General features: G+C 37.3%; 1 protein-coding gene across 8 annotated transcripts in view; it reads left to right on the top strand.

The window, feature by feature from the left end:
• LOC138044071 (D(1A) dopamine receptor-like) overlaps positions 1–11,937 on the top strand; it is a 37,611-nt gene extending 25,674 nt beyond the window's left edge. For 6 of the 8 annotated variants that reach the window (XM_068890685.1, XM_068890683.1, XM_068890681.1 and 3 more), the window contains one exon: positions 7,561–11,937. In XM_068890685.1, the coding sequence (XP_068746786.1) occupies positions 7,875–8,897 (1,023 nt within the window). In that variant the 5' untranslated portion in view covers positions 7,561–7,874 and the 3' untranslated portion in view covers positions 8,898–11,937. Of the gene's footprint in view, positions 1–2,149; positions 2,271–7,560 lie in introns of those variants that run through there. The other 2 variants (XR_011131384.1, XM_068890686.1) reach the window with 2 other exon arrangements.
• Positions 11,938–15,000: the final 3,063 nt, after the last annotated feature.

Genomic DNA, 15,000 nt, shown 5'->3' with positions numbered 1-15,000 from the left:
GTTTTCAATCCCAATAGAAGCATATTTTGGCTAGATTTACTGAAAACTCTTAGCTGCCGTGTTTCGATTACGGAGATAGGTTTTCCTTCGTGTCCAAGATTGTGGCAACATGTTAAGAAACAAGTATGAAAGATGTTTCACCAATATGAATCTGATTCAACTTAAGGAAATTAATGGTGTTAAGTTCATCCACCGAGGAAAAAAGCTAATGGCCGATAAAAATAATCATATAAGGGATATAACACGAACTCCAAATTAATTAGCACCTTTTATTTAAGCTAGTCCAACTTGGAGAAGTGTTTACAGCCCATTCGGCGGTCATGGATCAGATTCCAGTTCAAGTCTAGAGTTTTCATCTTTTTCGACCTATATGGTAAAATTTTTCCCCAAATTGCCATGAATGTTTTAACGATAAATCACTGTTTTCCTCGGCAGTGCAAAGAAGTGACAATTTAAAGTTTTTCGGCCAGTTAAAGTGACAAGCTAGGGTATTTCTTGGTGGACAAGTACATTTGAAAAACACAAATCAGCACATATTATTTACGTGAAAAACTAGCCAAACTAAATACTCGCAAACCCTTTAAAAAATTTTTAGGAAAACGCAGAGGACATTTTTTATTGTTAAATCGTGATTCGAAATATATTTCAACTGTTCAAGCATCAGTCTGAGCTAAGCTCGTCATAGGAACTCGCTGTTGTTTACGTATTCCGCGATGGATTAACGCCAATTTTCAATTCACACCCAATGTAGACTCGATGCCATGGCAACAAAAACAAATTGTACAGTGAATTAAGTACAAGGAAAAACCGCTTTATTAAACAAAGTGAAATTATTGTTTGCGCCTCTAATCTACCTAGATTAGCTGGATTACTTTTGTTATCCAGAAATTAAAATTTGGCGAAATTTGTGTCTTTCTCAAGGCCAACTCTCGACTCACAAAAGAACGTTTTTATCAGCCTCTTCGTCCTAAGTGCTTTATGTTTCATACACATTGATCCACAAATGTTCCGCAAAATCCAATTTATCAGGGTGCGGCTAAAGACAAGAGGATCAAGGTGATTCTAAAAATAAAATCGTAAAAGCAGTTGATTTTTTTCGCTGATAAGCTTAGAAATGTATCTACCATAACAAATTGCATTTCAAAATTGCTATAAAAGACAAAGAAGATAACCTAACATCCAGATTGATAGATCCATCAGACCGAAAATCAGAGCCAATTTTACAAGACTGAGATACACAGCTATTTCTTCGATAATTAATCCAGTAAATTCAGACACTCCTAAGAGGCTAAGGCGCGTCATTCTCGCCCAAAACGTGTATGTTTATTTCACGAAGAGAGTTGCAATTACCGGTTCAATATTTCAGTCGCTAACTCTAGTGCTGTCGATTCTCCCACACCATTAAGCTCGTTATGGTGTGTCTGAATTTGTACCCTAAAATAAAATCATTTTTATGTGAAGTGTTAGAGTGCGCTGTATGCCATTCAGAGAATCCTGAAGAACGCTTTACGAAGAGCCATAAACAACCCTCTCAACAACTCGATCAAATTATAATCTTAGGAAAATTTGATTTGCTAGATTTCTTTTTTTGCACACATCTTTCAAGGACGACTCCCTTTCATCTCGACCGTGATCATGAAAGCATGACAAGGTTCGATGACCGCGGAATGAGCAAAAACTCAATTCCATGGTTTGAGCTTTGCTTTTGGCATCCATCATTTTGAAAGGCTTGGCTTGCCCTGCCATGCTTTTTTTCCATAATTATTGGAGTGGCTTATAGTGTTCAATTAAAGTATTTTACTTCCCGCTCCGGGCGAAAAACCCCTTAAAAGAAAGACAAAAGCGGCCAAATATAAAACCAATTAATACTTAAGCAACTTGTTATCTCGTCCATTAACGACATTATCGAGCGCACTTTTCTCCTCATGAATTTTTAAATTTTACGCCGAATCCGGTCGTTCTGTATTGTAACGATGTGAATCATCCTTTTTGCTGTCAACACAAAGCTGACGTAGCCAGCAATAAGCAAAGAGACAATGTAAAATATTTATCTGTGAGTGCTTGTGGGTTTGTGACGAAATTGCGACTTGGAAGATACACCTGCCGACTTTACGACGCAACCCATGTTAGTTCTAGGTTTCGCGATAAGATATTTCCAGAGTTGCACGATGCCGAGATCGGACGGTATAGGCAAAAGAAACAGAGTGTATTCAAGGCCAAAACCAAACTGAGAAATACCAAATGATTTCAGATTATCTTTCTTTGGAGGGGTAAGTCTAAGAAGTCAGATACGAGAATATCTCTTTTTATCCGTTTTTTAAAGGTCGAGAACTAGCATGCACAGAAAAAGACAATGGCAAAACCTAATGGCTACCCCAAACTGCAGTTTTGGTTACGCCGTTGTCTAAACAATGATATATTGATTTTACTCTTCGCATTCAGTGATATTTCAGTGCAAAGAGTTTTTCTGCTGCAAAAAACGGCTTGGGTTGTCTTTTCACCTCCGAGTCAAATAAGGTTTACGAGAAGACAATATTCACTCACATTTTGCAAATATACGAAGGATTGAATACTGTTAATCACACTAATATTAGCATTGCTGCAGACGCTCAAATTTGATCGTCCTAAGGCAACTGACAGTCTGTAGCGTCGATTACAAAGAAGTAGTTTTTTTAATGAACTAACGTTTCGTTTTTGCTGTTCATTTTTGATAAAAACTTCTGTAAATTTTATTTTAATGGCACAGCCAAGAAATCCAACCCTAACGAAATCAATTTTGAAAACTTGGAAATTTTTGAATGAATAAGGTAACACCTTCAAAAATTTTACTAATTAAAATCTTCCCCCAACTCTTTTTGTTCTTGTTTTTTTTCTTTTCATTAACATTACTTTTATTTTGTTGCTGTTGAAGTGTTGGATTTTCCGTTTGTTTTCTTTTAAATATTATTATAATTAAAAAAAATATCAGAATTTTAATCTTCAAATGAATACGTTTTTTAAACACAAAAACTAATTTAAAAAAATTACACACGTACTGTCCGTTCAGTCCAAGCAAAAAATATAAAGAACAGGACGAATAGATTAAAACTCGGAATCAAATTTTCTCGAGGTAAATAAATTTGCATTTTGTACATTTAAGATTTGTATTTTTTGTCTTTAGCACTGACGAAACAGTATAAGAGATTGAAAAATCTTTCCAGCCTGTTTTCCTTGTTCATTGTTTCTTTAAATTGAGGATTAAAGATGTCCAAATATTTTTCAGGCCGTCAACAATATCGTTTGTAATGACAAAATCCAATGTTAATTTACTTGACAGTTGTGTGTTGAAGGAATACTTATGGATTAATTATAAGCTAGAACTGCACATGCAGTTCTTTTAAGTTGAAAACGTATTATCGCTTTTAACGACCTAGAAAGTGCTAGCCTTAAGTTCTCGTGATCTCATCACTGTGATGATAAAGAAACCCCGTGGCTATATATATATTATTTCACCTTCAGCTAAATTATAAATATTTTGCCCAATATATACTTACCACGATGATTTCTTCTAAACGAAGGAAAACGCAAAGGTTTAATTCAAAATCATTTGAGTTGGTTATTCGGGTTTTTAAAGAAAGGTTGTCTTCAGTTTTCAAGAAGCGGTTAACGCTTTGAATTTCGAATATCGATTATGTAACCGCTATTACTGATTCTCATAAACCCTAAATGTGAACCAAAAATCTCGTTCCGTAAGCTGCAATAAATTATTTTATCTTGCTGAGCCTTCACCGTTGATCTTTTTGTTCCCAAGATTACGTCAAAAAAGACGTCTTTGGTATAATTTAAATTAAAGAGCATCCACCTGCTAATCAGATCTAAGTTGGTTTATGCCGGTAGGGCAAGAAACAATATGGTATCTCCATGAAATTTGATAAGGCACAAATGGCTTTCAAAATACGATAAACATTGACGTTATTCGCCAATGAATGCATAGAATTATAGAATTACTTCATGAGATTCGAGAGTTTCAAAATGCTGGCGTTCATTGAAACATTATAGTGTGACCTTGCTTTACGACAGATACATCAAATTCTCAAGACAAGGAATTCAGTGCTCGATAGTACAAGTTCTTGTATGCATCAGATGGAGGTAGTTAAGCAAGCAATGAAGAATAATCATGATTTAAATACTGTCATCCTTAGGTTTTTTAAACTTAATCGATTTAATTCAAACATCAGGGATTGCATGTATCTCCTGAAGAGATCTTCAGGACAATTCTTTTAGAGCAATTCTCTACTGAAAAAGGGATTCTTCGTTCAATTGTGCAAATTCGCCGCAGAGGATGTTATATTCAGCGTTGCAAATCATTTCCACAATATTAATGCATGCTGCAACATTTGGAGCCGGGATTAGTAATCTTTTTTTTTTTGAAAGAGGTGTGGTGTTTGGACTTCAAAACGCTTTTATTCGGGCGTAGTAACTTTTTTTCAGTATTTTCTCTTTTAATTTTTTCAAGGTTTACGTCATCTGGCAGTTGGTTCTGTTTCCGAGTGTTTTCCTCTCTTTAGAACTGAGGATTTCAGTTGTGGTGATGTTTAGAAATGAGACCAATTTTAAGTTTCTGTTTCCCTGTGCATCCCGGCTGTTTCAAGAAAGTCGAGGAAATTGATTAAAGGATAATTCCTCAAAAATAAACTTTTTTTCTGTCTTTTTTTTCTTTGAGAATATCGGGAAAAAAAGCGTTTATGAGACCAATGCCGTTTGGTTTTCTACTGATCCAAATTAGCGAAGTAGTTGCATGATTTTACAAGCCTTACTACGATGATATACAACGTTAATTCGGCTTAATAACTCCTTTTGTGAGAACTGGCCGGCCAGACCTGTCATTTTGCAAAGAAAATTTTACAATTTGAAGAAACACCGGCATGATAATCCTTCGCATTCTTCTGAAGGAGTATATATCGTCGTGGAAGACCCTTAATTTGAAAGCGTCAAATGCCCGGTTTGGCCGGTCAGTTCTGTCAAGTGAAAGAAAATTTCTCACATATATAGATGGCAACCAAGATGAAGATATTGCCCGGGTGGACATAAGTACCATTGTGTGGTCAGCTTTTGTTTTGAATGGAATGCTTATCAGTTTGTACAACAAGCCTTATATCACCTCTCGGCCTTAGCGAGATCTTATTCCCTGTCCTGGCGGCCATTTCTTGATCACCGAATTACTTCAGCTGGCGAATTATACATGAGTGTATTAAACTTCTTCTACTGATATGACAATTTCTTTAATGGCCTTCAGTCATCGAAATCTCGGTGGTTTTCTGATAGGTTGTGAAAACAGTCAGATCTATAGAGTTTTCGGGATTGTGATGTCATCGCATGAACTTAGTTTTCCTGTCTGTAATTAATAGGAAGGTGAATGAAGACAGCTCCGATTACGGCGGCTACCTGATAACGTTATCTCAAAAATACTTCGCAGTATTAAAATAGAAATTCCAGTTATTTTTAAGATTTTTGGGATATGCCGAAACCAGTAATGGAGCTGGTATGAAGGGAGAAAGAGACCAGTTGTGTGTTAACGTTCTCCACATATGAAATGATACTGATATGAAATGGATCGTATAGATGAACTGCGGATATAAAATCAAGTGAAGCTATGATCCTTGCAGTTATGAACGCAATTTTTGCAATTGCGTAAAACCCACAAATGACAAGCTCCCAACGTCAGTGGCGTCATAGCTCAGTTGGTTAGAGCGTCGCACTGGTATCGGGAGGTCACAGTTTCAAACCCGGTTGAAGTCCAGAAATTTTCAGGCTTTTTTACGCAGTTGCAAAAATTGCGTCCATAACTGCGAGGATTATATCTTCACTTGAGTTCCGCTCCACGTAGTAAACCTAAAGTTTGGTCATTTCATACCGTTGACGGTCAGGAGGACAAAGGTAAATGTAAAACGCACGCTCTGGGTATGCAGACAATTGTTAGTCGCTTATAAAACCTATTGTTTTCATGGTTTTCTTGTTATAGTCTCGGTCGCAAATGATTTCCTGAATGCTGGGTCCACAGTCGTAAATTCTAATTCACTCTTGTAAAAACTGAAAAATAGTGAACTTAAATGTAAAAATTTATTTTGTTTTCTATAACGGGTGCGGTTTTTCAGTTTCACTGAAGTGAAGTGAATATGCCGCATGCAAAAGGAAAGAATTAATAAAGAAGTGGAGACTAAAATGGTATATTTCAGAAGAATTACTGCAGCACTAGTCGTCTTTCCATGCAGACCAATTTGTTTGAAATGACACCTCTTTAGGGATCGCCACTGGCAACTAGAACATGATGAAACGATTGCGTCCTCATTAGAAATTCTGCACGATTCAAAATTTTCATACAAAGCTTAAAATAAAATCTTATCTTCTGTAAGGCACGGGACGGTTTTGGATGTGTTGTACTATTTTCTTGTCTACCTTTAATGCTGAGGTAAGTTATTGCTGGCTTAAATTAAACAAAATATAAAGTAACATGAAAAATCATTTTTGAACTTTGTTCCCTTCCGGTAGGATCGATGTCAACGATTTATCATTTTTATTCAAGGTTTCTTGAAGAATTTCACTTCGAAGTAGTCATTGAGTTAAGAGTTTCTCGAGCCGTTATTTAACAGTATCTGTTATGGCTGTTACGATGGAACTTTTCACACATATTCGTTATCATAAATTCGGGCTCTATGGCCAGTAACTGTATTTCTGCTTTGGTGTGTAGTTTCCCATATCAGCCGTAGACAGGAGCGCAGTGGATCGCATCATTCTTGAATTCGAGTGAACGTTAATTTCGCATCATTGTCTTTGGCGTTCTCCAATGAGCGGACTTGGCAAAAAAATCTTGTGAAACGTTGAGATGACACACCTATAGTGAGCAGGCTTTCAGTCGATTAACGCAGGTTGCTGCACTGCCGTGAGATAGAAAATCACCAACATAACTCAATGAACCTATCAGTGAGCAGTCCATAAATGTCATGATGACTATGATATAAAGTTCAGTCTTATTTCCGTCTTCTCTAACGTTTTTTTTTTTGTTTGTGGTAACAGTGGTCGCTGGTAGTCATAATACAACCACGCAGAAAAATCTTTAAATTTTGGTTATGTGAAAACTGCAGATGCATTCAAGAGCTCAAGTGCTAGGCTTTTTAAGATTAAAGTGTTATATTGCCCTCTTAAGAATTTTACCTCTTTCTCTAAAAAACATTTTTTAAAGATGACACTTTTTCAAGGAACACAGGTCATGCATCGAAAGACCGAACATTATTCAACCTCTGCTCAAGTGCTCATTAAAAATTGATTTAAACACTATTTTCACTATTTTTTTACAACGTTAATTGATGCATCAAATTTACACAGTTCGTAAGTAATCATTATTTCTTATACTAGACAGTCTTATTTCACATACCTAGGTGATTTGATGTCCCTTCTTTTCAATGGGCCAGTGACAAAGATATCCTTTAAGTTTATTTCGGAAATGATCGAAAAGTGCAATTTTCTTAAGTTTGATGATACCACTACATTTCAATCTTATATTGGCTTTTTTCTTTCGTGCAGATAATATAGGTATACTAAACCAGAGCGGCCTCTGTGAACGGTTATCTACACTGAGTGAAGAATAACAAGAAAATAAATTCACTCTGAGAAAGGTGCAGCTTATTTCAAGACCATAGCGAAGCAAGGAAATATATTAACTTTGACGTTTAAACTCGCTCGAGCTTGTCTGTTTTGAGCAAGGAACTATCCACGTCACTCACAATTTCTTCCATGAATTGGTAAGGATAAATATCTTGAACATTTGACTACAATAAAAGTACAGCACTCTAGTTTGACTTGAAAAGACGTTATAATTATGGTTTGAGATTGTATCCATGGCTGCTTCCACGACGTCAGCAAGAACTGGACACGAAATTAACGCAAACGATTCGTTGTCTGTCTTTGCTCGCAATACCACGAAACCGTCTTCTCATGACATGAAGGATCCTTTGAATATCCTGTCGTTTAGTTTCCTGTTGCTTATTATAACTGCAACTTTGGTTGGAAATTCCTTGGTGATTCTTGCCTTCAAAAGAAACGCGAAGATTCGGACAAAGACCAATTACTTTGTCGTTTCATTGGCCGTGGCTGATATTTTAGTAGCGTTGGTCTCAATGCCGATATGGGCTGCTTATCTCATGGCGGGTGTAGAGTTCAATCAAGGTCTTCTTAAAATTTGGACTTTCATGGACATTCTCTGTGGAGTAGCCTCGATTATCAATCTGACGGCTATTAGCATAGAAAGGTACTTTTGCATCAGTTATCCTCTCCACTATCACACGACGATGACGTCACGAAAGGCAATAACCACCATCATTATAATTTGGATTTTCTCGATTATTATGTCCTCACTAAAGATAATACTATGGACATGGCCTCCTCCGAATTACGAGTTAATGATTGTCATAAGCTGCTTCTTCATTCCTTTGATCATCATGTGCGTAACGTATCGATTTATTTTCAAAGTAGCTCGCTACCAAGCCCGTCAAATTGCGCTGATGATAAACGGCAACGTCCAAAATTTTCTACTGGCGTCCGAGATGCGCGCCGCCAAAACGTTAGCCGTGGTTATGGGTGCGTTTGTCATTAGCTGGGGACCTTTCTTCATTATAAACATGGTTTGGGGGTTCTGCACGTCATGCATCACCATTGAAGCTGTCGTGGTAACCAAGTGGATGCACTATACCAACTCTCTGTTTAATCCCATCGTCTACGCTTGCATGAACAAAGAGTTTCGGAAAGCCTTCTGCAACATCTTGTTTGGACGGAAGCGTTGCTGCCGCACTCTCCGTGGAGGGAGAGGTGATTTGTCCACTGATCAGACAGATCTGAGTCTTGCAGCAAACATGAAAGACTGAAACAATACCACGTGTTACGAATTAGTGCAATGAATTTTCATAAATTTCATCGTCAAAGCTCTTCCAAGGTAAATAACGGCTTTTTTAAAATCCAGTCTTAGTCGAAAATAAGTCGGGAAAAGGGAAGCGATTCACGGGTCGCATGATAAATGAGCAAACTTTTTTTTTTTTCCTTACATTGATTAGATAGTGAAGGGAATACGACTTGGTTGCTATAGTGAACAGCGTTAGAGTTTCTTAATGCCAAAAGGCTTGCCATTGCAAAAAAGTCTAGCGCAGAACATCAAAGTTGAAGCAATCAATGAAATCAATTCATGCCACCGGCTCTTGGCGTGGGAAAATTCAATTATTTAAGAACTGAGTTGGTTTAGAGTTTGCCACGCGTTGGATGATGTTGAGGCGGTGCAGTCGTTCAAGCTACTCACCTAGCGCAGCACAATGCGAGAAGCCCATGGTAAGTAGTTGCATTTGCACATGAGAAGCAACGAGGTTTGCATCAAAATAAGGTTATACATTGATGGAATTTTATCAACGCTAGGCTAAGGTGGATGAGCAAACAACTACTGTTTAATTAAAAGCCCATTGTGAAGAGCCTAACAAAATTGAGCTCTGGGGGTCTTGTCTCAAGGATCCCGAAACTTTTCGGGCGTATTTCGGGTGATATGAAACGCTTTGTACCTTCACTGAAGGAAAATGTTTCAAGTCATGCAACAGTTTGCAATTGTTTTGTTTTCTCTGGTGTTGAAAATGTGTTCAGAAAGAATTCCTCAAAATGAACAAATTGTAGTTTCACGAATTACTCTTCGGGTCCGGCTTTTCCGGGACTTTTGAGAAACAGGCCCCTGGAAACGTGACAGATGAAACAAAGCCACTGTGGCTGTGCAATCAATTTTAAATAGCGAGTGTAGGGGCTACCTTACGAAGTAACATCCGCAAAGGTGACATTGGGAACCTTCCTTGATACAGTCAGTAACATCAAAGAGAGGACCATTAAAAAAGCAAAAAACAATGGTTCACACGTTTTAGCTTTTGTACATTTCTTTTACGTTCTTTGCAAATCTGCAAATGACCAAATCTCACGTTCTATGGAAAAATTGAGCAAACTGCCGCAAATTTTAAATTTCACCCCTAATTTGAACACGTACCGTTCCGACCAGTTCAGTGGGATGGTAACTTGGCTAGGTTGCTAAAGCGGATTATTTTGGAACAGCCAAGGAAAAAATTGAAAGCGTTAACGGGGCAATTTTTCTTTGACGTGGTGTTTACGTCGCCGTCGTAGATGTTCAGGTCCCGCAACTTTGGAAGTTTGCGCGACGTAAGCGGTTACATTTAAGACTGCAACGCCTCAAAACATTGATGCTATTTTTTGAATCAAGAAAGGTACTCCACGCATTTTAGTACATATACCTCTTACTAACCGAGTTCGAGGTCCGTACTCTAAGTTACGGACCGAGTTTTTTCCCGTTGATTTATGGCCCAAGCGCGAAGCGCGCTGGCCATAAATCAACGGGAAAAAACGAGGATGCGTAACTTACAGTACGGACCGAGAAAACGAGGTTAGTAAGATATTTATTATATCTCTGAGGTTAACCGGCGCGCGGGCAAGGAAACTTGTCAAAGTGAAGGGGAAAGTTCAACTGCCACAAAGAATGCCGTGCCAAAATCCCAAAAACTAAATCTTCTTGGCTGTTAAGTTTGAAATAGTTGCTTGCAAGATTCAAACAGTTTTCAGTACACGTTTATTCAACAGAAATGACATGAAAAACTCGCTAGATGATGTTTTGTCGAAATTTTAAATTTAGTTGGCTGTACAGCGGGCCGTACTGTAGAATACGGCCCGCTAATTTAGCCAATTACAGCGCGCGTACTATCTGAGAGATATAATAATAATGCAGTATTCTGCAAAACAGCGATGTGAAAATACTGACAAAATCATGTTAAGGTTTTGACGGCAACGTGAATGTGCATATAACAAGAAATTCTTCATTCCCTATATTTACTATAAGATGCCACGTCATCTATTGAGATTGACTGGCTGTCTTAACAAGGGGTTCTTTCGTTCCAGTGTTTGGCAAAGAAATGTTTGAAAGCACTGAGTATCGACTTAAGGATGCTTCGTTCAAATTGCATGACGTGAACATTATGCGAGAATCTCGAAATATTTACGTTAACGAGAAGTAATCTTTTTAAGCGCTCAAACTTACAGCTTATAATTAAATCATGGAGTCATTCATTTGACATTACAAGTAAGGGTGGTTCGAAATCCATCTCATCAAGATTCACATATAACAATGAAGTAATGCACAAATACTGGTGAACCAACAAAAGGATCTTATGAGAGATCTATAATTTTCGTCCACTAACATAACATCTATTACATAACGTGAAAACTTCCTTTTTACGTTATGGATTAAATAAATCGTTCTTGCGTATGAAGCGTGAAACGTTAATTATGACGGAATCAAGGCGACTCAGCCGTTCATCAGTGTCTTTCGTTTTTGTCTAAAAGCGGTAAAGTACGGTCTAGCCTGCGTGACAAGTGTTTCCGTGAGGTTACGCCTCGATGTTTTTCTCTCGCGCCGTTTTTTGCGCGGCCAAGAATTTCAACGTTTTGTCTCTCGATACTTCTTTGCTATGAAATCGCACGGAATTAAGGAAATGCTTTGTACGCAGGCTAATCCCAAACTAAGCTCCAAGTTAACCCCTGGATCAACAAATTTCCTCGTTTCTTGAAATCACATTGGTAATTTTATCAATATACTCTGTGTTTTTGATAACCACTGAATAGAAGGATTGGGGAGCAAAAAATTCAACAGAATAAAGGCTTTATTCATCTAAAAGGCGGAAAACTTAGTGAGTAAATAAGCTTGAGAAAAATATATCATAAGAACGAATAGCTGAGTTCGTTTTGATAATAGTATGCCATGAATTGTGTAGCTCATCAGTGGGTGTTGTTTTTTAGTCGCAACCAATCTCCAGCATCTCAATTTGCACTTCAGCCTTTTCTTAAGCAATGATGAAATAAACTGGTTGATTCAATACTGTATAATTGCTTTATGCTTCTCTCTGTATGTAAACCCCTCAAAATACGAGCTCCTAACAAAAACTGCGAAGCGCGTAATCGTCCCCTTCAATAAGCCCCAGACTCCTATGTTCGGGATTTCCGTTAAATCCACGATACCTTTCAGCTACCCAGTATTTGTACGTAAATGGTTCTTTTCTTACATTAGTGCGTGAACAATGAACATTTCGTTGCTATTCATCCATCAAGCAAACATTATTTAACAGGGAAAATGTGAACTAGCCTGTAGGTAGCTAATCTTGGTGGGGAGACTTACAGGTATTACAGGCATTACGCCGTAATATGTAAAGACATATAGACATAAAACTGACTGCAATAATATTGAAAGACGACAGATACAGCAACAAATTAGTTTAAAATTTTAATTATCTACCGTATGAAGTCTTAGTTTTAAGTGTTGATTGGGTTTTAATGAAAAGTCACAAGCCGACGGATTTCTTTTTTGAGTTCTCCCTACTTCCAAGGGGTGGAATTGCATTTTGCGATCCACACCAAATCGGAAGCGGAATATTGGCAGTTTCCATTTTCGGATCGGATAATTTGCATAATTTAGTTCCTGCTGGCGGTTACGTTTGATATGAAGATCATCGCGTGCTTCTCAGTTCATCGACAAGTTTCCTCCAATCAAGCCATATTAAAATATACTGAATAATTAATTATAAGCCTCCGGAGTTAATTGTTTTTGCAACTTAGAGATGTTAAGATTCACTTAGACTGAAGAAATCAGTTGGTGTTAAAATTTGGTTTACGAAGAGTCTCGTGAAAGCAAGTGAAGGGTAATTTCAGTGATTTTTTGGGAGCAAAGCTTGACCAAAATGGAGTCAAGTCCTGGAGTTTTCACGCGGTTTTATCAAGTTTCTTCAATCTACCAAGTGTGAGGAGAGCTTCAATAACAGAACGATTGTATATCAGTGTTTTGATACAACATGGCTCGCTGGAAATAAACATAATATTTGCTCGAACGAGTTACAAAAGGTCTGCGTTACGTGACAGACAAACTGGTTTTAGTGGAAATTTTTAAAGTTGCCGATTGCCCCTCCCATGGTTCAGTGTATTAATATTATTATTATTATTATTATTATTATTATTATTATTATTACTATTATTATTTTATTATTGTTATTTTTTTATTATTGTTATCATCATCATCATCATCACCATCATCATCATCATTATTATTATTGTTGTTGTTGTTGTTGTGCTAGTTCACTGTACGTACACTACACACTATGTCACTGGCTTGTAAGAGAGTAAGAGTGTAAGTCTGTGGTGACAATAGGCCCGCAGCGTGTGCATAACTCACGAAAATAAACAGGTCTGTTTGAAGCGTCCTTGAGTTTCAATAAGTGAGCCCAAAAATCGGCAAGAATTTTTGACGCTGATGAATAATAAAGCAGCTGCTAATTCCAAAACGATGGAATAACCTCGTCTAGCAGAGTGACTTTTTGACTTTGCAGAAACAATGGTCAACCTCAAGAGTTTGGTGATTGCGATGTTTGTGTCGAATTTGCACATTTCGTGTCAAACTTTATAACACTTGAAAGGAAAAAAAAGACAAACTGACAAAAACAAAACCCCGGTGTCATTTTCACTCAGATGTAACCGTTTTTTCTCGAGTTGTTAGTAAACACGCAAGATAACGTAATCATGGCGGCCGCTGAAATCGACGTCACTTTCGATTTTGCGATTTACTTGTGCAACCAAAAGTACAATAGAAAAATTGTACGTAGCAAAAATCTCCCAAAATTGCTTTCGCTGACGGTAACTTTTTATAATCACGGTTCAAAATTATGTTGTTTTCATGTCGCAAATTTTGTTGTGGCAAAATATTTTCTTGTCGATCGACGTTTCCTGAAAATTTCCTTCTGCTCTTCCCAAAAACTGTATATCAATATTTATTTACTTTTGCATCAATACTTGTTTTGCATAAAGCAGGTTAACAAAACCTGCTCCTTGCCTAGTTCGCATTTAAAATATAATTTTCGGTCCTCGTATACTTCACATCACCCTGTCATAGTTAAGTCTCATTCAAATACAAACCCCGCCGAACAGGGCTTAACTTCAGTGAAATTTTACTTAGTTGGAAAGCTAACAGAGGCTTGTGGTGATAAAGAAGTTGCAAGGAAACTTGTAAATGATCAACATGTCAGCTTCGAAGCCAATGTTTTTCCATTCCCTTTTATTTTCTTCAATCTTTCTGGGTTTAGCATTTTACTAGTAACCACATGTCTTCTCAGGGGGCTATTTACCTAAGATATCTGCTATGGCACTACAATGGTATACGGTACCAAAACAATATCGTGTACTATTAGAACTTCATATACACAAAGACAACTTAAATCTCCTGGAAACAAAACGCAGCTGAGTTGCCAATTATGGAACTTGAAGGCGCTGTGTTACTGCACTACCACACCTGCGCAATGCGTGCCTATTTTTGTTGTTGTTGTTGTTGTTGTTGTTATTTGTTCTTTTTGTTGTTAAGTATTATGATGATTTTCTTAAGGGGTTTGAAGGGGAACAAATGAAATCAATGGCTAGCAAGAAAAGGAAAGGATGTTTTTGATGATGCGCGGGCTATAACTGAGTTTCAACCAGAAAGCAACTGATATTTCAACTGAGCTTTATAAAGAAGTACGCCATTTAAATTTCCAGTTTAGTCAAAATACTATGCCTACCATTAAAATAATACAGAAAAAGGCTTATCAAAAATGTCGTTTTATGTTGAACATTATTCATGAATACTTTTAAGCGCCGAATGTATAAAGACTAAATCATCGTGCGACTTCTTTTCCATTGGTTCGAACTGGTGAATGCTATTCAACTGCAGGCGATGTTTTGTTTGTTGAAATCCTTTTTTCTCTAGAGGCACCGATTCCCCCGAGACAAAAAGGAAATGTTAATAATTATACTTTTAAAAAAATGCATTTCCTCTATTTTAGAGTACCTTAGAGAGTTTGACAATCAACTTTATCTGTGAAAAACTGCGGCAATCAAATTGAAAATGATTATAAAAAAACCGCA

Source organism: Montipora capricornis, chromosome 3 (genome assembly GCF_036669925.1).
Source record: "Montipora capricornis isolate CH-2021 chromosome 3, ASM3666992v2, whole genome shotgun sequence".
NCBI lineage: Eukaryota > Metazoa > Cnidaria > Anthozoa > Scleractinia > Acroporidae > Montipora > Montipora capricornis.
Note: the sequence above shows the minus strand (reverse complement) of the source record. Positions and strands in the feature narration are given on the sequence as shown.